The sequence below is a fragment of the Balaenoptera musculus genome, chromosome 9, assembly GCF_009873245.2.
Source record: "Balaenoptera musculus isolate JJ_BM4_2016_0621 chromosome 9, mBalMus1.pri.v3, whole genome shotgun sequence".
NCBI classification, from domain to species: Eukaryota; Metazoa; Chordata; class Mammalia; order Artiodactyla; family Balaenopteridae; genus Balaenoptera; species Balaenoptera musculus.
In genome coordinates, this window is record NC_045793.1 from 48,738,602 (window position 1) to 48,763,595 (window position 24,994).

Below are 24,994 nucleotides of genomic sequence, written 5' to 3' on the forward strand. Positions count from 1 at the left end.
AGACAGAGAGAATTTGCATTACTGTTACCTGCTCATCCACCATTTTCCCGGGTTTTGCAGACTTGGTCCTGAATTAATGAGCCTGTTACATGATATCTAATAAAAATGACTGGAGTAGAGATACTGTTTGGAATCTGCCACATATTTGGTCCAAGCCTGAATCGATTTCATCTATATTTAACACATGCTTGTTTTCTGTCTCTCCCACAGCCCATGGCTCACTCTTTTTTTTTTTTTTCCATCTGGAAAACTTATCTCCTAAAATGCTACCATCAATCACCCAAAGACACTCTTTCCGACAGAGCGTCTGCCCGTTTGACTAAGCACAAGTAGTCACTAGTTTAGGGATGCCTCCTACACTCTCTAGCGCTGTGTGTTTTTCTAGGCTGCCTAACCACACAAGTGCAATTTGGGATATTTATACTTACCTCCAGTTTCTATTGGGATAAAAGTGCTACTTGGACAGAACTGGGCATCGGCATGGTGGGGGGGGGGTGACATGGGATGCACTGAAAGTTGCCCATGTGGTTTGTCTACCTACTTTTATAACCTTATTTCTTCAGATTTTTGCACACACACTCATTTTGTTCTACTTTGGCTCAATGCCTGCTCCAAAAGCATGAAAATCAAATGCGCACACAAGGATGCATAAACTTTGTCCCCCAAGTCTTCCCTGAGAACAGGCACTGCTCTCATTTCCCCGTCCTTCATGTCAATGTCACTCCCAATCCATTCAAACCGCTAAGTTTAAATACAACATGAAGCGGGGTAGTGGCAGAAAGGAGAACAAAAGTGGGATTGGCAACAGAAGCCGAGCACTAGTCGAAGGGAAGAAAAGGGGGGAATAGGAGACAGGCAGCCCCCTCCCTCTCCCGCAAAGTTCTAGTCGTGAACACACCCACTGGCCGCAGCAAAAGAGCCCTGTGCGTGGGCACAGGTGGGTCCCAGCCTCTCTGGCTGGATGCAGCTTAAGTGCTGAGCCTGAATGAAGACTTTCATTGCTGTTTGCTGTTTTTGTTGGCCAGTAGCCATGGCAAACATTTGCAGGTGGCTTGGCCAGATTTTGACACTTAAATATTTGAGGTTGTGATAAAAATCAGAATATTACTACAATATGGTTCTGTGCAGCCTCAGAGAAAAAAAAAGAAAACTATCTGCAATTTCAAATGCTCATTTAAAGACACAGTCTCCAGAGGGAACTCATGTTTTAAAATAAGTACTCATTTCCTCTTTGCTGAGAGAACTAAAAGAGTCAACCATCCCCAAATGTTACCACCTAGAGTTTCATTCTGAATCCACTGGTGAGATGGGTTGGGTTGTTACTTGCTGAGCCCCCATGATCATCCGGGCAAGGTTTTAGATGGGTCACGTGGAGAAAATGGAAATCACAGGAAGTAGGGGTTGGAATCAACATGGTAAGCACAACAGGGAAGGATGTGAAGCAAAGAAACAGCTTCCTTCAAGCTCGGCAACAAGACAGAGTCCTAAAAGTGACAATTATCTCCTAGAACACACCAGGAGAGACACATAACACCCCAGGATTGGGAATAAACGAGAAGACAGAGTGGGTCGGGAGGTCACATGTAACAGAGAAACACCCGCACCTGTCAGGGCAGTGACACAGCCTAGGAATGTCATCCAACTGTACAGCCCTGGGCCAGCTGGGTACATTACTGACAGAGTCAATACCCATCTTAGAATTTAGTGCTAACCCTTAAATGATTGTTTCACAAAAACCAGCATTGTACTAACATGGCCAAATACTGAGGTCCTGCAAGAGGGTAGTCATGGGGCAGGAAGCAGAACTCCAGGGGAGAAGGAATGCTGTAAAACTGCTAGTAAACTCTAGCACATTTTATGTTTTTCTCCCTTTGAAAGAAAAATAAAATAATTACAATTAGCTTGCCTAACTGTGAATTGTTTGCCCAAAGCCAAGCCCCTGGAGTGAAGGAGTCCCTTGAGATTGAGATGCTGTCTTTAACAACCTCACCCTCTTAGTATATTATAGGTTCTTGCTTTAGGTGATGCAACATTTGCTCCCATAGTTATTTGAGAAGAAAAGAAATCTTTAACAGAGACACTTGCAAATTTAGCATTGGCTTCTTCCAACAAAGCCAAGCATTCAAATGGCCAGATTAATTTTCTGTTTCTTGAATGGGAAACCAAATGTACCCATGGCAAACTCACAGAATAGTCATCACCCACAACTTTCATTTGTTAAGATTCATCTTCATATGTCACAACCCATCCTGATGAGTTGAGAAATGTGAGAGACAAGGTACCCTTTCTAGAGCATTCTAAGGAGGGATAAGCCATTGTCCCTAGTGCTCTCTGTTGGCGTGGAATTCTTACAAGCATTTAAAACAAGGAATGGAAAAGACAGACTGACAAATAGTGGGACAGCTTCTAATATTTTTCTTAAAATCACGGTATCTATTATTCAATGGAATATTCAAACTAAATTCTGATGCATATACCAAACACAGCAAGCTCCCTTTCCTATTTTAAACAGACAATTCTGGGAACAGAGAGCAAGCAGTTCTCAGCATCCAGCAACATAAATTTATCATAGCTCTTTGGCTTAAGTTACTACCTCTTCTTTCTAAGATCCCAAGCACTCTTAAATCTTTTATTTCCTTTTCACTTTACTCTTGTGAGGGTGGAAAGGAGAGATACCATCCTCATTCTGGAGAGAAGGAAGCTGGGCTAGAGATTCTGCATTTCTAAGAAGCGCCTGGGTAATACCCACGCTGCCGGTCCTCAGACCACACTCTGAGTAACAAGGGCCGAGAGCTATCACCTGATACTCAGAAGTGAGCTCTCTTTCCATCCCATAATACACAGAGTCTGGGGGCATTCTACCTATTTTTCTCAATGCCTCAGTGTTGTCTTTTTTTACATAAATGAGAGGGATAGGGCCTGCTTTCTTTGTTTTGTCTACTCCAGGAATGAATATGGACCAATGCAGAGAGAGGAGAGCTAATGAGAAGGTATTAAAAAGGAAGAGAAGCACAGAAGAAATGATCAGAGGGAAGGAGGACCATGGAAATACACCAAAGACACAGGTGATGGGCTTAGATCTTAGGAATGGAGGGACATACTCTGTTAGGGAGGAGGCTGGGCAGGTGACACTTCCCTCCGCCATCCTCAAGCATTTGTCCTGAGAACTATGCTCTGCTCTCAACATCCATGGGGTTTCCCCATGGTCATCTTGAAGTTCAAGAATCTTGTTTGAAGAAACAATGACACAGAATGACTTGCTTTTCTCCCCAAAGTCAGGGTCAAAGAGCTTCCACCAAACAGAGAATCCCTCTTCCCTTCTCCCATCAAAAACATCACTCTGAGCTCTAGGCAATATCACACCAGCCAGGAAAACCAACTTCTGCCTTATCCAACCTGAGGACTAGAAACTAGGAGAAAGTCTAGAACATTTCCTGAGCTCCAGCCAGGACCCAGAGACAGCCGAGGAGGTCTCCTTACCCGATCTGGCGGTTGGTGGAAGGTGCCTGTGTGATGACAGAGCTGGACTGGGGTGACGGCATGGCTTGCTGAATCACAACGCTGGTGTCATGGTTGGGCATCCGGGTGCTGCCAAGCTGGTGAGCTCCAGGCCCCACCATGGCCCCACCAACGGTGTTATGCATCGAGATATTCTGCCCAGAGAAGACAGAAGACAGAGGGAAAAGGGTCAGAAGAGGTGAATGCTTCAGTCTACTCTCAAGCTCTCAAAGGCCAAAATAGGGAATCTGGTCATGTCAACTAAATACAGAGTTATGGCTTCTGGCAAGCCATGGGTCCATTTATCTTTGTTACAAATTACAGCTACGATGAGATGAAAAGTAACTATTCACCTTAAGAGGAAAGCACATAAGAAAATACCTGGAAGTTCGCTAATCACCCCGCCGCCATCCCAATGGGAGGTTTACATCAGGGATGTTTAGTGCATATCTGCTCTGACTTGGTGTGATATATATTGCATTTGAAAATGATTTCTGTGGTAAGTGCATAATACTATGATTTAGCGAAGAGCCATTCAGCACCCTGCTTTGAATGACAAGCACACTTGTTATTTTTTCTTTTTCAGTCCTATAAGACTAACCACCTCTTTTTTTTTTCCAGGAAACTACTTTTCCAAATCATAATCTGGGTACTCATGACCCAAGCTCAACAACCTGGGGACTGAGGATGAACGACTGGAAAAGACAACAGGGTGTCTGGGATCCAATGACAAGAGTGAGAGTTACAACTCTGCTGTATTTCCATAAAATCAATTTCTAACAATTTGGTGGAATAATGGAATACTGACAATGATTTCTCGTCTGTTTACTTGTTCATTGTCTTTTCCTCAAGAATATAGAATGTTTGTGTTCATTATTCTATCCATGGTGCTTAGAGCACAGTAGGCAGCTAGTAAGCAAACACTGCATGAAAGTAGTGAAGAAAATAATGACACAACTGAGTCACTTGAGAGACCTAATATCATGTATTTATTTCTGATGACTTGAATGAAGGTTTCTTTGTTTAAAATTCAAAAATAAGGTAAAATATGCATGATAAAGCTGGCTGAAAAGACAGCTCTTCCTAGAAAAGAATGTCAATGGGACAACAAGAGAGGATTCACACTGAGGCAGAAGAGGGCTGATCAACATGGTGGGGCTGAAATGTGAGAAATTCAGAACCTAGAAGAGAAAAAGAAAGTTCAGGGCAAAGCAACATAAGTCAGTGGGCCTCTGGAAACAGCCAGGTACAGCCCTTCAGCCTTGAAGGGTAGGGAAATCTGAGAGGTCAGTTGGACAATGGGTTGAGGATGACAGGAAAGAAATGGAGTGTCACTAGCAATTTACTAGAGGAAAAATATCTATCTGTCTGCGCTTTGGCAAAGAAAAAAAAAAAAATGTTACCCAGGACTACTAGTAGTGGTTCTTTGAAGTTCTTCTGTAAAGAACAGATTTCCTGCACTCTGGGTAAAATGATGGTGATAACATATATGGTATTGGGGGTGCCTGTGCCCATCACACTGCACCTTTCCCAGGTTTCTGATTTCTATACCCTGACCACACAGCTTGTCAGGAGCCCAGATGGCAACTGAGCACCTGGCTTAGACTGTAAGCCGACTGTTGTCTTGAGATCCCAAAGGCATGAATAGGCTTAGACACACACACATGATCCAAAGGCTCCCCTTATATACTGGAAGGTTTTTCTGACGTGGGAAAATATTGTGGCTGGTTAAACTGAGATGAAAGGAAATGGTGATTTGTATTGGGGTGGCAGCACAGGGATATGCTTGAGTTCTTTTTGTAGGATCTAGGGGCATAGAGAATCAAACTAAAAGTAATAGCGAAAGTAAAGATAATCGTTATTTCTTTCAAAAGTGAACCTTCACAAACTTATTTCTCTAGGTCTTAGTGAGGTTGTGATGAAGTAAACATTGTAAGTATTATTTTTCCAGTGTTTAGATCCTTAAAGATATTTGAAATTTTTCATCCTGTTCACAGTCACCTACTTTGTCAATAATAGATCTGAGGCACAGAAGGATTTCTGACTCTCTTTTTATTATTCCTGTTGTGCTGTGCTAGTGAAAGTTACCAATAGAGCTATACAATTTTAAAAATAATATTCTCTTTAAGTTTACAAACAATAATATAAAATGTCTGAACCCTCCTTTGGCACCTCTTTTCTATCACCCCCACGTGTAGTCCCCAAGTACCATAAATTCAATGTAAGCATCCTTCTCTTTCTGTCTCTTTTTCCACCAACTTCCACCCAACCACCATCTTCTTTCCTGGATTAAACAAGTGCTCTCCTAACTGGTCCCTTGTCATTCACTTGATTTCCCTTCCTCCTTGCTCCCGTAATACAGCCACAGTCATCCTTTCAAAAGGCAAAACTGATCTCATCGCACACAAATCCAGCTACATGGCCCACCCTCTCCATGCTTCTTAGGTGGCTTCTCATGGTTCAGAAGACCCCGACAGAACTCTCAGTGTGACCTCCAAGGCCTGTATGACACCCTTCCTACCTCCCCTGCTCATCTCACACCACCTTCACTCTGGCTCTCTGCGATTCACTCCACCTGCATGAATTTTCCTGCTCTCATACTGAAGATGCTCCATTTCAGCACAGAGCTGAATATGCTGTTTTCTGCTACCTGTACTCTTCCCCAGACTCCACCTTCAAATCACAAACTAAGCATCATGTGAGAAAGCCTTCCCTGACCTCTACAATGAGGGGCACCCTCTCCCCCTCCTTCATAGCACTTTTCACAAGTTTACAATTGTCTTCGGTTATTTAATCAATATCTGTTTCTCCCTCTAGAATATAAGCACAATGAGAGAAGGGACTAAGTACAACTTTACTCCCCATTGAGTCTCCGTGGCCCAGATCATTGCCTGGCACAGTAGGCATGCAGTAAATAGTGAGAGAATGAGTAAATTATAAAATGACATTCCTAGGATATTCAGTATAATGAAATCTTATCTTTTATTCCCTGGGCGATTTTTGAGAATGCTAACTCTTTTGTCTATTTACCTTGAAATCTCAAAGCATGATCACAATAAAAGATGTAAGATATGTTAGATGTTAACATACTTGTTTGATTATGGGGTAGAGAAATAGAGAGGATCAGAATTAAGAAGAAAACCACAAACGTGGAACGTAGATTAGAAAGTAAAGCCTTTGAGAAAACATTAAACGAGCCCTTCAAGGAAGATACCAAGAAACGAGCTTCAAGTCTTTGAGCACTTTGGCTCAAATGGGATGTCCATAACCATTCTTTATCTCCACCATGGAAACCAAGAAAAACTTGGTTCAAAAATTTTGAAACCTGGTGCAAAGACACTGGTTTGACTTCTTCAGCATAAAGCATGTTAAATGAGAGAAAGAAATAACTCTCCCCTCAAAAAGTTAAGACTCTTCTCTGAGAACCATTAAAAAGAATAAAAAAGACTATCTAGGATATACTTCACACCCTCCCCCACCAACATTTTTAAGAGATCTCTTTGTTTCTGTGATCTCCACCAGAGATGGAAAAAGCTCTTGAAAGTTATATCTTAATATTTCAAAAATCTCCTTTCTCCCCAACGCATGAAATCTGCAAATTCTCCAGCCTCCTTCCCCCAGACCCAGAGAATAATTTCGAAACATTTTGGAAAAATAAACAAATTTAAGCGAGCATTATCATTTCACATTTAGAGAAGTTTTTTGTTTTTTTTTTTTTCTTTCAGCATTACATAGTAACTCAAACATGAAATTACTTCTGAGTTCACATTTTCCCAATTATGGGTTCAAAACCTGTCTTCCTTGATAAAAGAATGTCATTTTATCTTTAAATAAAGTAAATATCCAATTTCAAAAACACAAAGAATGACTATATCTTGCTGAGTTATTTTTGTTAGCATAGGTGAGTAGACTTGGAGCTGGTGAAACAATGTCACCAACCAGCGGTTGGATGTCAATATGCAGGGAAGGATCTGAGGTGTTCCTGGAGGCTCAGCCTTTGGCCTTTTCTTGTTCAACATTTTTATCAACCACTTGGATGAAGATGTAGAAATCATGCTTGTCAAATCTGTGGTTGACACAATGTTGGGAGACGTCGCTAACATTCTGGATAGTAGAACAAGGTTTTACGTGAGCCAACTGTGTGATCTGGCCTCCAAAAATGCTAACATAAATCTAGGTTGCTGTAGGAGAAGTGCGATGTCCAGATCAAGGGATGTAATTATTCCACTGTCAAGCACATCAGACTGACCACATTTGGCCACCACAGTTTAAGGGGGAAATTGACAAATAGGAGGGAATGAAAGCAATGGAGGCATCCAAAATGCATCACAGGAAGAATGGTAGAAGAATCAGGGAATATTTAGTCTGAAGAAAAGAAGGCTTAGAGGTCATGCTAACTGCCTTCAAATATTTGCGGGATTAGACATAGTCTATGTTGCTCCAGAGGGCATAATTTCAAAAAATGGGATCATGATGACAAAAGCCAACAATAACTAAAATTTGAGTACCTATTGAAGCAGCTATTATGGCAGATGCTTTATAAACTGCACCTCTGATCCCCACACTGACCCTACAAGATAGGCATTATTATCCTTATTTTACGATAAAAAGAGTAAAACTCTACACCATCACTAATGCCATTCCTTTACCCTTTGGCCACACTCACTCCTTCTGGACTGATGCTTTAAAAATAGAAGTTCGACCTTTTGTTGGGGTAAATTTACCAATATGTAGGGATAGCCAAAGATAAAACAAGTTGCCTTATAAAGTACTAAGCTTCCTAGCATCAGTAGGGAGTAGTGCCATCTGTTAATGTCACCAAGAGGATTCTTGCATCAGGAGGGAGATGGCACTAGATAACCTCCAAGGTCTCTTTTTGCTAAGATTCTCTCATAATACACGGTTCATACTTTGGTCCAAATGCTTCCAAATGATTAGTAATGTGTGATAATGCTGAAAATATACTGGTTTAGGAGTCAGGAGGTCTCTTCTACTTCAGTCTCTCTAACCCTCCTTGTAGCCATGTAACCTGCGTAAATCATTCAGCTTCCCTTGGCTTCACAGCCTCATCACTAAAAGGAGGGGGGTGGATCATGGTCTCCATGATCTTTTACAGCTCTGATACTCCACAAGTCTTTCTATGTTACATTTTATGAGACACTAAATATCCAAACAGACTTCTTAGACTCTGATTCATGGGCCTACAAACATTGATTTTTCTCCATAACCATAAGCTTTTGCAGAAATAAGCCTTCCAAAAATTATAGTTTTCCATCAGACCCAAGGATCATGATTCAAGAAACAGATCTAACAAAAAGTAAAATTTCTCAAACATCGAAGATGATAAAGCTCCTCAGACAAACCATCTTCACCTAAATTTTCCCCTCCTTAGTTCAGATTTATCCCCATGTCCTTGGCCTTCTTATTCCCTTCATACCCTGCAATATACCTTGCTCTCCATTCACTGTTGTTCTGAGACATAAAGGGCGTGAATGGGATGAGAACCAGGGTAATAATGAGTCTTGATTGCATAGTCAGTGAGCTGGAGGTAGAGTGGTAATTGTCCTGCATGCATGGGCTTGGAATACAATATGCAGAAAACAACCTGATGTATATGAATGTAAGTCCATGCTCTTACAAACAACTATAATTTTAGGGTGTGGTAATGAAGGATGAAGGGAGGTGGACCACAAATGAAAGTGAAGGTTGGAGCATAGAGGCCAAATGATGTTGATTCCCATGAAGTACCAAAATGTTATCTTCAAATCTACATTCTTTCCAACTGCCAAGGTGTAGTAACTTTATAAGTTTCTCTATAAGGAGCCAGGGTCATCCCGACATGTGTTTACAAGCTGAGTTGTGCAATCTTAGAATTGTCTGCATCTTAATGATGCCCGGGCAATTATGAAGACTTTCAGAACTTCCCAGATGTAAACATCGAGGAACTGCATCCAAAAGATGTCTGAGACTTTCACAGAATAACAAAGGTTCTAACCTTCTGGAAGGCACTAGGCTCTCTGGAGGTGTAGGAGGGATTCTAGAGGGTGTCGACTCCTTTCTGGTGCTCTCGGGAGCTGGAACAGTAGGAGTGTTTTGAATCTTACTGAGAGGGTGGGCTGCTCCATGACAGAGGAACCAGTGACGTATTAGAGGAGGCAAGGCAGGGGGCTGGGGGAGACCAGGGGACACGCAGGCTGCCTCTCTCTCCTGAGCATAGTCACACAGTGCAAGATGGACCACATAAGATAAGACAGCATCTCAGGCAACCTCTGCAGGAGAGGAAGGGAGAAGACAGCACAGGGTACTGTGAAAATGCCAGCTTTGACATGCACTTTTAATTCTGCTTTTTCAGAGTTTGTTACTTATCCCTGGAGAATTCTAAAAGGAACAAAAGTACAGAAGGAAAACATGAGAACTGTAATTGGGCTCAAGTTCACTTCAGCTCTATATCATCTGGGGCATGTTATTTAAGTTCTCTGAGCCATACCTTCCTCATCTTTAAAATGGAGATAATCATCTAATGGACCGGATTGTAGAGTTTCACATGAGATAACAAATGTTCCATCATAGTGCCTGACAGCAAATGTGTACTTCTTTCCTTTTAGTAAAGTTCAGAATGTGAAGCTCAGAGAGTAATGGTTCATTCTGGTGGCTACTCCCTATGACTGATATTAATGGAAATACTATAAATAATGGCTAACACTTATACAGCATGACCATACGTCAGAAAACTCATTTAATCCTTATCATCAGCCTAGGAGTTTGGTATGATTATTATCCCCATTTTACAGATGAGGAAACTGAGGCACAGAGAGGTTAAGAGTCCTCAAAGTCACACAACCAATAAGTGGAGAAGCTCAGAACTAGGCAGTTTGGCTTCAGAATCCAGGCTGTTACCTACTAAGCCACACTGCCTCTATAGTCCCTCTGTAAAAATATTTTCTAGCAGAAAGTGACACAGCAAAAAATGAAGTATACCTGATATCCTTTCTATGGACATTAAAAGAAGTTATTAACTGATGCTGGTATGTGATCCTGAGAACTACAGTCTATCTATCATACCATTAATTTGCATCAATGTCATCACTACTGTCTTCACACCTAGCAAAGCCTGGGAATACACCATTAATTCATCACAAAGTGACTGATTAGCGACCCTTGTCTCAAGGTCATGTTGGCTGCATAGGCATTTCTAAACTGATTTACAATGAATAGTGCAGATTAGAATTAGGGAGGGAAGGCTGTAGTTCAAAAAGTGTTGATCAATACTTTTATCAAATTACCAAAACAAACAAGCAACCATCACTAGCTCACTCTTTGATGTTAGCTCACCTTCCTTAAGAGTTCCAAGAGCTCAGGGAAAGCCTGAGAAAGAGATCATTTCTCTGACGTCTGGATCAAGTTCAACTTCTAAGGCAACTTCCCTTGCAATGGGTAGAAAGGCAGCTCGCACACTGACGTAACCCTCAGTGGCCTTAGCCCACTCACACATTTCCAGGAAGCAGGCAGTCCCCCTGACTGGGGCTCTAGATGTCAGTCTGCAGGATACAGAGCAGCAAGATCCGTCTGACTTGGTCCATGCTCTCCTCCAATCCCAGACCTCTGTTATCCTTTCTAATACTGGGTTTGAGGCAGCAGAGCCCTGAAGCATCCCTGTAAGCATTTTATAGCTATTCATTTAGTACTGTAGTAAAATGCTCAAGACAATAAATGTCTTCTCAGGTGCCACCCTTGACTGTGAGAAACAGTTTTGGGGTGTCTCTCCAAGATCCTGCTCCTTCCTGTTCAGATTCTCAGTGCCCTGGACTGTCCGTGTCTCTGCTCTGATCTCCCACGTTACTGTCTTGGTTGCTTCTGCTAAATATCATCTTATGAGATAGAACGAATGAAATGGCACTAGGACTTCATTCAGGTTACTAGAATTACGTGGAGCAAATTTCTGGGGCTGCTGTATATACAGATATCCTGGAAGTTAGAAATTCATCTAACTCCACTGAAAATGATACTGTACATTGTACTGCTAATTGGTAAGGTTCCTCATTTCTCAAGAATCTTCTTCCAGAAAGCTGTGCATTCCATCATGGCACCAGCCTACTTAAACACTTCTGCTGGCCATCCCTGACCTCCTACATGTACCCTCCCATTGACTTCAGCCTTTTACAAACTGGTCCCCATCAATCTTTCCCACATCACCTCCTGGCAACCCATCCTCCCCATCCCCTCCCCTACCACTCACACACACAGACCTCAAAGCTTCTTGACTATCCCACACCATTTCATGTCTCTTTTTCACCTTTGCACATAGCACTTCCTCTCTTCAGTCAATTCATTCATCAAGATCCAGCTCCGACGCTCCCTCCTCTATGAAGCCTTCCCCCACTCCTTCTGGCCCCGTTAGTTCCCTGCTCTGCTCTCCCACAGTGCCTTGTCCACACCTCCACTAGAAAGCCTGACTTATTTTCACAAATGTTTCCTCCAGGAAACTTGGAGGAGGGAATAGTCCATGTTCATCTCAGAACAGCCAGTGTCATGCACTTCGTAGATGTGCAATAAATTCAATTATTCGGTGAAGAAATGAATGATGTGTGATCTTGAGCAAGTTTATAGCTTCTCTTTCTTTATTTTTCTCATTTGTCACATAGGAACCACCCTACCCTGTAAGATTTTTATAAAGATTAATTTAAGTAATGTAAATACAGAGCTGAGTGCAATGTTGGACACATTAAATGTCCAATAAGTGTTAGTAGCCATTATTATAATTATTATTATCATGATTACTACCAATGCTAACACTACCTCCCTAGCTAGAGATATCCATCCCCCTGTTATTTTCTACCTCAGCACCCCAATCCTTGCCTTTATATCACATCACAATGTGTAATTGTCATCATTATTTCTATGTCACCATATTATAATTAATTAACCACTCCTCTGTCCTCCATCTTATCCCATACATACTCCTTTCAAAGCTCCTATAACACATGGGTACATTTACTTATACACTTCAGGTCAGTTTTCCCCTTCTAGCTGTGAACACTTTGGTTACAGGGACAGGGTGTGATTTCATATCATTGTCCTCAGGGCCTAATACAATGCCTGTCCCCTGTCACATAGATGTTCGCTGAGAAAATACATAGTAAGTGTAACTAATACTGTGGAAAGACAAAAAAGGAAAAGTAGGCACTCTCTTGGAGGACCTACAGTTTAGAGGGAATATGGAAATCCAGGGAAAGAAGGGGATGAAAAACAAATGAGTCAGAAAAATACCTTCTCACACACACACTAGAAAGAGGGAAAGACGCATCATCTAGAGCTGATAAGACCACAGTCTGGAGGGCAAAGGGCTAGTCAACAGGTCTGGGTTTGCAACTGATCCACCATTAAGCACATGATCTTTCTTAACTTCTTTAGTTCGTTGATTCTACCTCCATAACGATTCCCATAGCTGTTTTCTTTGTTTTCCCACAAGTTCCAGAGCTTTATCACCTCTTATCCTGATCACACAGTAACTTCCTATTTCTAGTTCACCATATTATAAATTCCAGGAAGGCAGGGACAGTGCCTGCCTCATTTTCTCTTCTATCGCTAGTGCCTAAGCTCCGTGCCTGGCACAGAACTAGATGACCAATGATTGAATGGATACATGAATTATGATTTCCGAGGTAATGATATGGAAATAAAGAGCCATCAGTCTACAATTTCCTCTTGTCTAAGTTGGGCACACGGTCATCTTAAGCCAAAGATATAAAGAGGGAACATTTGTGGGTTTGAGTCCTCATACGTCCTATCGACACACAAAGGCCAGAACACAGCTCAGCAGTCTCCTCAAACCGCCAGGTGTCTGGTCAACTCGAGCCCTGGTTGAAGCGAGGCAAGACGGGCCTTCCTTAGCAACTAGAAAACAGACCCAAAAAAGCCAAAGTGAAGTGATTAGAAACAAGCAAAACACTGGGGTCCTGAGGCAGGTACAGGAAAGGTAAGTAGATGGCACCAATGGCATTGCCAGGCTCGCGCTTCTGTGTGGCATAAGGAAGAAAAGGGGCTTTAATATCATGAAAGCAGCACTGAGCACACAGGGAAATGCTGAGAAGTCACACTGAGCACGTGGTACGGCTGTGCAGGAGGCAAGTGGTCCATTCTAGAATCACTACACAAATTTCTCTCCCTTCCTTACCAGGAAATGTAAAAGTACTAAAAATAAGAGTGCACGTAAAACTACCACAGGGATGCTGAGGTCTATTTCTTCACCATTTCAAAGAAAATCAAGTACTTGCTTAATGACCAGAAGTATAAAGGGAGCGCTCTCTTGAAAGCTGCTAATGATACAGCACAGGTCTGAGGAGAGACTCTTCCTTGCCTTTCCCAGGCCCCCATTCCTCAGCTCTTCTCTCCTGGCCAAAAGAGCTGGAAGGTAGGGCTGGCCCACTAAAATGAATTTGCTTCAAAACTCCCCTGCCTGGAGCACTGGTTGGGCATCTGCATTCCTGAATATTTGGCAACATTATGCTCTCTGAACATAAAATAGAAATGTGATCCTCAGTAGGAAGGAAAATGTGCAACAAGATAGACTTCCTCCTCTGAAACAATAGTGAATGAAGAGGCTTGCACTTCATTGTGCTGCTGGTGGAACCCGTCAGGTGGCTCTCCATGAGTGGCCTTGCTTTGTAAATTGTTTAGTACTTCACAAACCTAAGTTCCTACGAGGTTGTTCTAATGATCGATATTAATTAAGCAGCATATTTCTATCCTGGAAAGTGGCTGTTGGATAAGTACCCTTGAACTGCCATTGCTTCCAAGGAAACTGAATCATAGCTACTGGTGTTTAAATCTTAGAGCAAAACCCAAATGCATAATGCAACAGAGGTGACTGGTGAGCAATTCAGTCTGTCTTATTTGATGAAATCCTGATATAAAGAGATAACATTTTTCTCTTGACCATAGCGAACAAAACAGCATGTATGTAGTGCAGGGTAATTGGCCACAACTAGAGATGACAATCCCCAAAGAAGCTTCTGGAAATCCTGTCTGAATATTAAGAGCCCATTTTTAAAAATTTTGGGAACCTGGGTTCTCTGGATACTTAGGTGTCCAGAGAAGTGCAATGGGGGTCAATGAGATGGTTTCCATGTTTACAGTGCCTGCAAGGTACGTCCCAAAACCTACGAGATATCACCCATCACTGTGACCTCATTTCCTACCACCCTCTCATCTTATTCACTCTGCTCCAGACTTGCACTGACCTCCCTGAGGTTCTGCTAACACATGTGAGCCTTGGTGCCGCTGCTCCCACAGGCTGGAAGGCTTCTTCGCATTATCTGCATGGCTACCTCCCTCACTTTTTCCAAAAGTTTGCTCAAACATTACCTCCCAGTGAGGCCTATGTCTGAGGCCTGGCCACTCTGTTTGCTATTACAACTCTGCCTCCGTGAGTCCACATTTCCCTTACTTCATCCATCCATTCCCATTCATAACATCCATTCCTCGCTCACTCATTTCAATGCAAAAGCACCAGACCATTTCTGATCCTTATTCTTCAAACAAGAATTCAAGAAAAGAAAAATACACACAAAATCCAATGGCTGGAGGAGCTTCAAGATGGCGGAAGAGTAAGACGTGGAGATCACCTTCCTCCCCACAAATACATCAGAAACACATCTACATGTGGAACAGCTCCTACAGAACACCTACTGAACGCTGGCAGAAGACCTCAGACCTCCCAAAAAGCAAGAAACTCCTCACGTACCTGGGTAGGGCAAAAGAAAAAAGAAAAAACAGAGACAAAAGAATAGGGATGGGACCTGCACCAGTGGGAGGGAGCTGTGAAGGAGGAAAGGTTTCCACACACTAGAAGCTCCATTGTGGGCGGACACTGCGGATGGCAGAGGGGGGAAGCTTCAGAGCCACGGAGGAGAGCGCAGCAACAGGGGTGTGGAGGGCAAAGTGGAGAGATTCCCGCACAGAGAATCCGTGCCGAGCAGCACTCACCAGCCCAAGAGGCTTGTCTGCTCACCTGCAGAGGCGGGCAGGGGCTGGGAGCTGAGGCTTGGGCTTTGGTCGGATCGCAGGGAGAGAACTGGGGTTGGCTGCGTGAACACAGTCTGAAGGGGGCTAGTGCACCACAGCTAGCCAGGAGGGAGTCGGGAAAAACTCTGGAGCTGCCGAAGAGGCAACAGACCATTGTTTCGGGGTGCGCGAGGAGAGGGCATGCACAGCACCACCTAAACGAGCTCCAGAGACGGGCACGAGCCGCGGCTATCAGCACGGACCCCAAACACGGGCATGAGATGCTAAGGCTGCTACTGCAGACACCAAGAAGCCTGTGAACAAGCACAGGTCACTATCCACACCTCCCCTCCCGGGAGCCTGTGCAGCCCGTCACGGCCAGGGTCCTGTGATCCAGGTACAACTTCCCCGGGAGAACACACGGCACGCCTCAGGCTGGTGCAACGTCGCACCGGCCTCTGCCGCTGCAGGCTCGCCCCACACTCCGTACCCCTCCCTCCCCATGGCCTGAGTGAGCCAGAGCCCCTGAAGCAGCTGCTCCTTTAACTCCGTCCTCTCTGAGCAAAGAACAGACGCCCTAGACGCAGAGGTGGAGCCAAATCCAAAGCTGAACCTCAGGAGCTGTGCGAACAAAGAAGAGAAAGGGAAATTTCTCCCAGCAGCCTCAGGAGCAGCGGATTAAATCTCCAAAGTCAACTTGATGTACCCTGCATCTGTGGAATACCTGAATAGACAACGAATCACCCCAAATTGAGGAGGTGGACTTTGGGAGCAATGATATATATATATTTTGCCTTTTTTCCCTTTTTGTCATTGTGTATGTGTATGCTTCTGTGTGTGATTTTGTCTGTATAGCTTTGCTTTTACCATTTGTCCTACAGTTCTGTCTGTCCATTTGTGGTTTTTTTTTTTTTTTTTTTTTTTTTTTTGTTTTGTTTTTGTTTGTTTTTTTTATAGCTACTTTATTTATTTATTTTTGGCTGTGTTGGGTCTTCGGTTCGTGCGAGGGCTTTCTCCAGCTGCGGCAAGCGGGGGCCACTCTTCATCGCGGTGCAGGGACCGCTCTTCATCGCGGTGCGCGGGCCTTTCACTATCGCGGCCCCTCCCGTTGCGGGGCACAGGCTCCAGACGCGCAGGCTCAGCAGTTGTGGCTCACGGGCCCAGCTGCTCCGCGGCATGCGGGATCCTCCCAGACCAGGGCCCGAACCCGCGTCCCCTGCATTAGCAGGCAGATTCTCAACCACTGCGCCACCAGGGAAGCCCTTTTTTCTTTTTAGTATAGTTTTTAGCGTGCTCTCTCTCCCTCTCTCTCTCTCTCTTTCTTTCTTTCTTTCTCCCTCTTATTCTGAGCTGTGTGGATGACAGGGTCTTGGTGCTCCAGGCAGGTGTCAGGCCTGTGCCTCTGAGGTGGGAGAGCCGAGTTCAACACATTGGTCCACCAGACACCTCCCAGCTCCACATAATATCAAACGGCAAAAATCTCCTAGAGATCTCCATCTCAACGCCAAGACCCAGCTCCATTCAATGATGAGAAAGCTACAGTGCTGGACACCCTATGCCAAACAACTAGCAAGACAGGAACACAACCCCACCCGTTAGAAGAGAGGCTGCCTAAAATCATAATAAGGTCACAGACACCCCAAAACACCACCAGATGAGGACCTGCCCACCAGAAAGACAAGATCCAGCCTCATCCACCAGAACACAGGCACTAGTCCCCTCTACCAGGAAGCCTACATAACCCACTGAACCAACCTTAGCCACTGGGGGCAGACAACAAAAACAATGGGAACTACGAACCTGCAGCCTGTGAAAAGAGACCTCAAACTCAGTAAGTTAAGCAAAATGAGAAGACAGAGAAACACACAGCAGATGAAGGAGCAAGGTAAAAACCCACCAGACCAAACAAATGAAGAGGAAATAAGCACTCTACCTGAAAAAGAATTCAGAATAATGATACTAAAGATGATCCAAAATCTTGGAAATAGAATAGAGAAAATACAAGAAACATTTAACAAAGACCTAGAAGAACTAAAGAGCAAAAAAAAAAAATGATGAACAACACAATAAATGAAAATACAAATTCTCTAGAAGGAATCAATAGCAGAACAACTGAGGCAGAAGAACGGATAAGTGACCTGGAAGATAAAATAGTGGAAATAACTACTGCAGAGCAGAATAAAGAAAAAAGAATGAAAAGAATTGAGGACAGTCTCAGAGACCTCTGGGACAACATTAAACGCACCAACATTCAAATTATAGGAGTCCCAGAAGAAGAAGAGAAAAAGAAAGGGACTGAGAAAATATTTGAAGAGATTATAGTTGAAAACTTCCCTAATATGGGAAAGGAAATAGTTAATCAAGTCCAGGAAGCACAGAGAGTCCTGTACAGGATAAATCCAAGGAGAAACACGCCAAGACACATATTAATCAAACTATCAAAAATTAAATACAAAGAAAAAATATTAAAAGCAGAAAGGGAAAAACAACAAATAACATACAAAGGAATCCCCATAAGGTTAACAGCTGATCTTTCAGCAGAAACTCTGCAATCCTGAAGGGAGTGGCAGGACATATTTACAGGGATGAAAGGGAAAAACCTACAACCAAGATTACTCTACCCAGCAAGGATCTCATTCAGATTCGATGGAGAAATTAAACCTTTACAGACAAGCAAAAGCTAAGAGAATTCAGCACCACCAAACCAGCTCTACAACAAATGCTAAAGGAACTTCTCTAGGCAGGAAACACAAGAGAAGGAAAACACCTACAATAACAAACCCAAAACAATTAAGAAAATGGTAATAGGAACATACATATCAATAATTACCTTAAATGTAAATGGATTAAATGCTCCAACCAAAAGACAAAGACTGGCTGAATGGATACAAAAACAAGACCCATATATATGCTGTCTACCAGAGACCCACTTCAGACCTAGGGACACATACAGACTGAAAGTGAGGGGATGGAAAAAGATATTCCATGCAAACGGAAATCAAAAGAAAGCTGGAGTAGCAATTCTCATATGAGACAAAATAGACTTTAAAACAAAGACTATTACAAGAGACAAAGAACGACAGTACATAATGATCAAGAGATCAATCCAAGAAGAAGATACAACAATGGTAAATATTTATGCACCCAACATAGGAACACCTCAATACAGAAGGCAAATGCTAACAGCCATAAAAGGGGAAATCGACAGTAACACAATCATAGTAGGGGACTGTAACACCCCACTTTCACCAATGGACAGATCACCCAAAATGAAAATAAATAAGGAAACACAAGCTTTAAATGATACATTAAACAAGATGGACTTAATTGATATTTATAGGACATTCCATGCAAAAACAACAGAATACACTTTCTTCTCAAGTGCTCATAGAACATTCTCCAGGATAGATCATATCTTGGGTCACAAATCAAGCCTTGGTAAATTTAAGAAAATTGAAATAGTATCAAGTATCTTTTCTGACCACAATGCTATGAGACTAGATATCAATTACAGGAAAAATCTGTAAAAAATACGAACACATGGAGGCTAAACAATACACTAATTAATAACCAAGAGATAACTGAAGAAATCAAAAAGGAAATCAAAAAATACTTAGAAACAAATGACAATGAAAACGCAATGACCCAAATCTATCAGATGCAGCAAAAGCAGTTCTAAGAGGGAAGTTTATAGCAATACAATCCTACCTTAAGAAACAAGAAACATCTCAAATAAACAACCTAATCTTACACCTAAAGTAATTAGAGAAAGAAGAACAAGAAAACCCAAAAATTAGCAGAAGGAAGGAAATCATAAAGATCAGATCAGAAATAAATGAAAAATAAATGAAGGAAACAATAGCAAAGATCAATAAAACTAAAACCTGGTTCTTTGAGAAGATAAAAAAAATTGATAAACCATTAGCCAGACTCATCAAGAAAAAAAGGGAGAAGACTCAAATCAACAGAATTAGAAATGAAAAAGGAGAAGTAACAACCGACACTGCTGAAATACGAAGGATCATGAGAGATTACTGCAAGCAACTATATGCCAATAAAATGGACAACCTGGAAGAAATGGACCAATGCTTAGAAAAGCACAACCTTCCGAGACTGAAGCAGGAAGAAATAGAAAATATAAACAGACCAATCACAAGCTCTGAAATTGAAACTGTGATAAAATATCTTCCAACAAACAAAAGCCCAGGACCAGATGGCTTCACAGGCAAATTCTATCAAACATTTAGAGAAGAGCCAACACCTATCCTTCTCAAACCCTTCCAAAACAGGGCAGAGGGAGGAACACTCCCAAACTCATTCTACGAGGCCACCATCACCCTGATGCCAAAACCAGACAAAGATGTCACAAAGAAAGAAAACTACAGGCCAATATCACTGATGAACATAGATGTAAAAATCCTCAACAAAATACTAGCAAACAGAATCCAACAGCACGTTAAAAGGATCATACACCATGATCAAGTGGGGTTTATCCCAGGAATGCAAGGATTCTTCAATATACGCAAATCAATCAATGTGATACACCATATTAACAAATTGAAGAATAAAAACCATATGATCATCTCAATAGATGCAGAGAAAGCTTTCGACAAAATTCAACACCCATTTATGATAAAAACCCTTCAGAAAGTAGGCATAGAGGGAACTTACCTCAACATAATAAAGGCCATATATGACAAACCCACAGCCAACATGGTCCTCAATGGTGAAAAACTGAAACCATGTCCACTAAGATCAGGAACAAGACAAGGTTGCCCACTCTCACCACTATTATTCAACATTGTTTTGGAAGTTTTAGCCACAGCAATCAGAGAAGACAAAGAAATAAAAGGAATCCAAATAGGAAAAGAAGAAGTAAAGCTGTCACTGTTTGCAGACGACATGATACTATACCTAGAGAATCCTAAAGATGCTACCAGAAAACTACGAGAGCTAATCAATGAATCTGGTAAAGTAGCAGGATACAAAATTAATGCACGGAAATCTTTTGCATTCCTATACACTAACGATGAAAAATCTGAATGTGAAATTAAGGAAACACTCCCATTTACCACTGCAACAAAAAGAATAAAATACTTAGGAATAAACCTACCTAAGGAGACAAAAGACCTGTATGCAGAAAACTATAAGACACTGATAAAAGAAATTAAAGATGATACAAATAGATGGAGAGATATACCATGTTCTTGGATTGGAAGAATCAACATTGTGAAAATGACTATACTACCCAAAGCAATCTACAGATTCAATGCAATCCATAACAAACTACCAAAGGCATTTTTCACAGAACTAGAACAAAAAATTTCACAATTTGTATGGAAACACAAAAGACCCCAAATAGCCAAAGCAATCCTGAGAAAGAAAAATGGAGCTGGAGGAATCAGGCTCCCGGACTTCAGACTATACTACAAAGCTACAGTAATCAAGACAGTATGGTACTGGCCCAAAAACAGAAATATAGGTCAATGCAACAGGATAGAAAGCCCAGAGATAAACCCACGCACATATGGTCACCTTATTTTTGATAAAGGAGGCAGGAATATATACAATGGAGAAAAGACAGCCTCTTCAATAAGTGGTGCTGGGAAAACTGGACAGCTACATGTGAAAGAATGAAATTAGAACACTCCCTAACACCATACACAAAAATAAACTCAAAATGGATTAAAGACCTAAGTGTAAGGCCAGACACTATAAAACTCTTAAAGGAAAACATAGGCAGAACACTCTACGACATAAATCACAGCAAGATCCTTTTTGACCCACCTCCTAGAGAAATGGAAATAAAAACAAAAATAAACAAATGGGACCTAATGAAACTTAAAAGGTTTTGCACAGCAAAGGAAACCATAAACAAGACGAAAAGACAACCCTCAGAATGGGAGAAAATATTTGCAAATGAAGCAACTGACAAAGGATTAATCTTCAAAATTTACAAGCAGCACATGCAGCTCAATATCAATAAAACAAACAACCCAATCCAAAAATGGGCAGAAGACCTAAATAGACATTTCTCCAAAGAAGATACACAGATTGCCAACAGACACATGAAAGGATGCTCAACATCACTAATCATTAGAGAAATGCAAATCAAAACTACAATGAGGTATCACTTCACACCAGTCAGAATGGCCATCATCAAAAAATCTACAAACAATAATTGCTGGAGAGGGTGTGGAGATAAGGGCACCCTCTTGCACTGTTGGTGGGAATGTAAATTGATACAGCCACCATGGAGAACAGTATGGAGGTTCCTTAAAAAACTAAATTACCATATGACCCAGCAATCCCACTACTGGGCATATACCCTGAGAAAACCATAATTCAAAAAGAGTCATGTACCACAATGTTCCTTGCAGCTCTATTTACAACAGCCAGGACATGGAAGCAACCTAAGTGTCCATTGACAGATGAATGGATAAAGAAAATGTGGCACATACATACAATGGAATATTACTCAGCCATAAAAAGAAATGAAATTGAGTTATTTGTAGTGAGGTGGATGGACCTAGTGTCTGTCATACAGAGCGAAGTAAGTCAGAAAGAGGAAAATAAATATCGTTTGCTAACACATATATATGGGATCTAAAAAAAAAAAAGAAAAAGAATTGGTTCTGAAGAACCTAGGGGCAGGACAGGAATAAAGACGTTGATGTAGAGAATGGACTTCAGGACATGGGGAGGGGGAAGGGTAAGCTGGGACAAAGTGAGAGAGTGGCATGGACATATATACACTACGAAATGTAAAACTGATAGCTAGTGGGAAGCAGCTGCATAGCAGAGGGAGATCAGCTGGGTGCTTTGTGACCACCTAGAGGGGAGGGATAGGGAGGGTGGGAAGGAGGGAAATGCAAGAGGGAAGAGATACAGGGATATATGTATGTGTACAGCTGATTCACTTTGTTATAAAGCAGAAACTAACACTATTGTAAAGCAATTATACTCCAATAAAGATGTTAAACAAACAAAAAAAAAATCCAATGGCTATTTTTTTCTTTTTTGACCACCAAGGATCTCTTTTAGGACTTTCCTCCTTTGGATCTCATGTTTTTAAAACGCTTCCTTAAGAGTCATGAATTCATTTTTCTATACAATTTGTCTTTTGAAGGTTTCATATTCCTTGATTCCTAAAATCTCATTTCACTCCATCATACCATCAGACCTACTCTTTCATAATGTTGATAAAATTCTAGTCACACAAGAAAACTGATGCTTTAGTTAATCTAGCAGACTTACTACAGATAAATGCACAATTTCAGAGTGTTTGACTACTGTATCACTTGGGGTCCCAGTAGGAAACAGACTGCATGCTCAAAATGGGTAATTTGAGGAGTGATTAGCAGAGGAGCTAGCTGCAAAGTTGTGGGCAGAGTGCAGGGAAGCACAAGCCATAGTGCAGTACCCTGGGCCCAGTTTCAGCAGGGAGCTGTTAGCATCCCTAGGCTTCCAGGAGTGAGAGAAAGGAGAGGTTACCAGGACTCAGGGGAGAGAAGAGGTTAGCGGGACCAGGGGAGGAGAGAGCTGTGTGGAGAGGGCACCTGGTCAGAACTGTGACCCTTAGTCAAAGCAGGTGAGTAACTGAAGGAGCTGTAAGAACAGACTCTCAGGCTCCCCTTCTTCCCTCTCTGGAACCTGTTGTGGTGCCCCTGTGGTCATTGGCCCAGATCCAGTGGGAAAACACAGGTTAAAGGTGCTCATTCATGTGGTGTAAACAGGTCAGCCTTGCAGCGCAGACAGCAGAGTGGAAAAGGGGGAGATGGGCCTGCATGGACAATCAGAAAATATGCAGTACAACTATGTTCCAATTAAACTTGCATTATTTTACTTTACAAGCTATGTATTTGTAATATACTTGTTCATGGAGAAAATTTATATGAGAAAAAAATAAGTGGGAACAAAATTACCTATCATCCTAACATGCAGAAAAAATTAATCTTTTACTATATCTCTTCAGATAGTTCCTCTGCAAGCACACACAGACACACACACACACACAGAATAGTGTGTGTATATATACACTCTCTATATATTATTTATAATGTATATTTATATATACATTATGATAAAAGATAAGAAACCCCAGTTTGGGACCCAGTGACATTTTTCACTCCACCCAACCTACTATAACTTAAAAAAAAAAAAAATTGTTATCTGTACCTTTATTTCCTTTCCTTTCATTTGAACCATCTAAGGGCAGGACTTCGCTAACTGAACTAGCTCTGTATTTACCCATGTGCCTAACAAACCATGATTGGGTTGATAAAAACAACAGAAGGCAGAACTAAGACGCACCCATCCCACGTGTGCCAGCTCCACCCCACAAAGATGAGCCAGGACAGGCAGGGCTCCTCTGAACCCAGTTACACACCCTGAAAACAAGGTCTTACTTTTAGGCCACAGCTTCCGATTTGTCTACCTTCCTCCTGGTGAAACAATTGGGCTTGGCATAAGCACGGCTTCATATGTGGGAATCACAGGGGGAAGAATTTGGCACCTGGTGTCTATGTACCATAACGCCAGTACTGTGCTGAGCTCAGCTCTCCTTTCTGCCAGCTACTGGATGGGAGGAAAGTGCATCCATTTAGAAGCTGCATTTTCTACCCTAGACAGTCAGGACTTACGGGTTGGCTTGCTAAGTAAGCACTAAGGCCAATGAGATATTTGTATTTAGGTGATCTCCCACGGCAACCTTTCACTCTTGTGGTCAGACACCAAATCTATAGGGTCCTGGTGTTCGGCAACTTGAACATTCTATAATTTGCCATCTTGAGTTCATTTTCATCCCATTGTGACGCTTCTCCACTGACAACTTTAAGGTGGAACAAAGTTACTGATTAGTTGATAGGCTAAGAAACAATATTTATAAACCTAAAACAAAGATGAGATCTCAGGGGAGTTAGGGACCCACGTTAAGAAACACACCCAGGTACATGGGTGGTTCAGTGGCAGAATTCTCACCTGCCATGTGGGAAGTCAGATTCGATTCTCAGCCCATGCCATGCAGAAAATAAGAAAGAAAAAGAAAAGAAACACACCCAAATTGTAGAAGCTTTTAGTAAGTGAGTCCTTGGACAAAAGGCCTACATCTTTTCCTCTGCATTGATGCTCATGTCCTTAAGCTGATGATACGTGTGTGTGTGTGTGTGTACACATACACATATATGTATCTGTTGTCTGGTTACTTTTAAAGAAACCCAATTATAGGCCTATGTATTAAAAAATACTTTTCATATGTCTTTTCATACCTATATTGTTTACTAGTCACTTTATGAGATAGTTTCAAACCCCTACAGATGAATTTAGAAACTTAAACAGAATCTCAGCATGAAAAGCCATTTTAAAGGTTTATAATCATTAGTAAAAGGCATATTCATTCAGAGCAAAAGATGAAGGACAAAGTATTTGAACTGCTTGTATTATCTTCACCCTGGTTAAGCAGCTTAGCCTACAAGTAAGTTCTGCATTTATACAT

General features: G+C 41.9%; 1 protein-coding gene across 5 annotated transcripts in view; it reads right to left on the reverse strand.

The window, feature by feature from the left end:
* Window positions 1-24,994, reverse strand: part of CREB5 (cAMP responsive element binding protein 5) — a 406,791-nt gene that overhangs the window by 245,612 nt on the left and 136,185 nt on the right. For all 5 annotated transcript variants that reach the window (XM_036863403.1, XM_036863401.1, XM_036863402.1 and 2 more), the window contains one exon: window positions 3,481-3,653. In XM_036863403.1, the coding sequence (XP_036719298.1) occupies window positions 3,481-3,653 (173 nt within the window). The remainder of the gene's footprint in view (window positions 1-3,480; window positions 3,654-24,994) is intronic.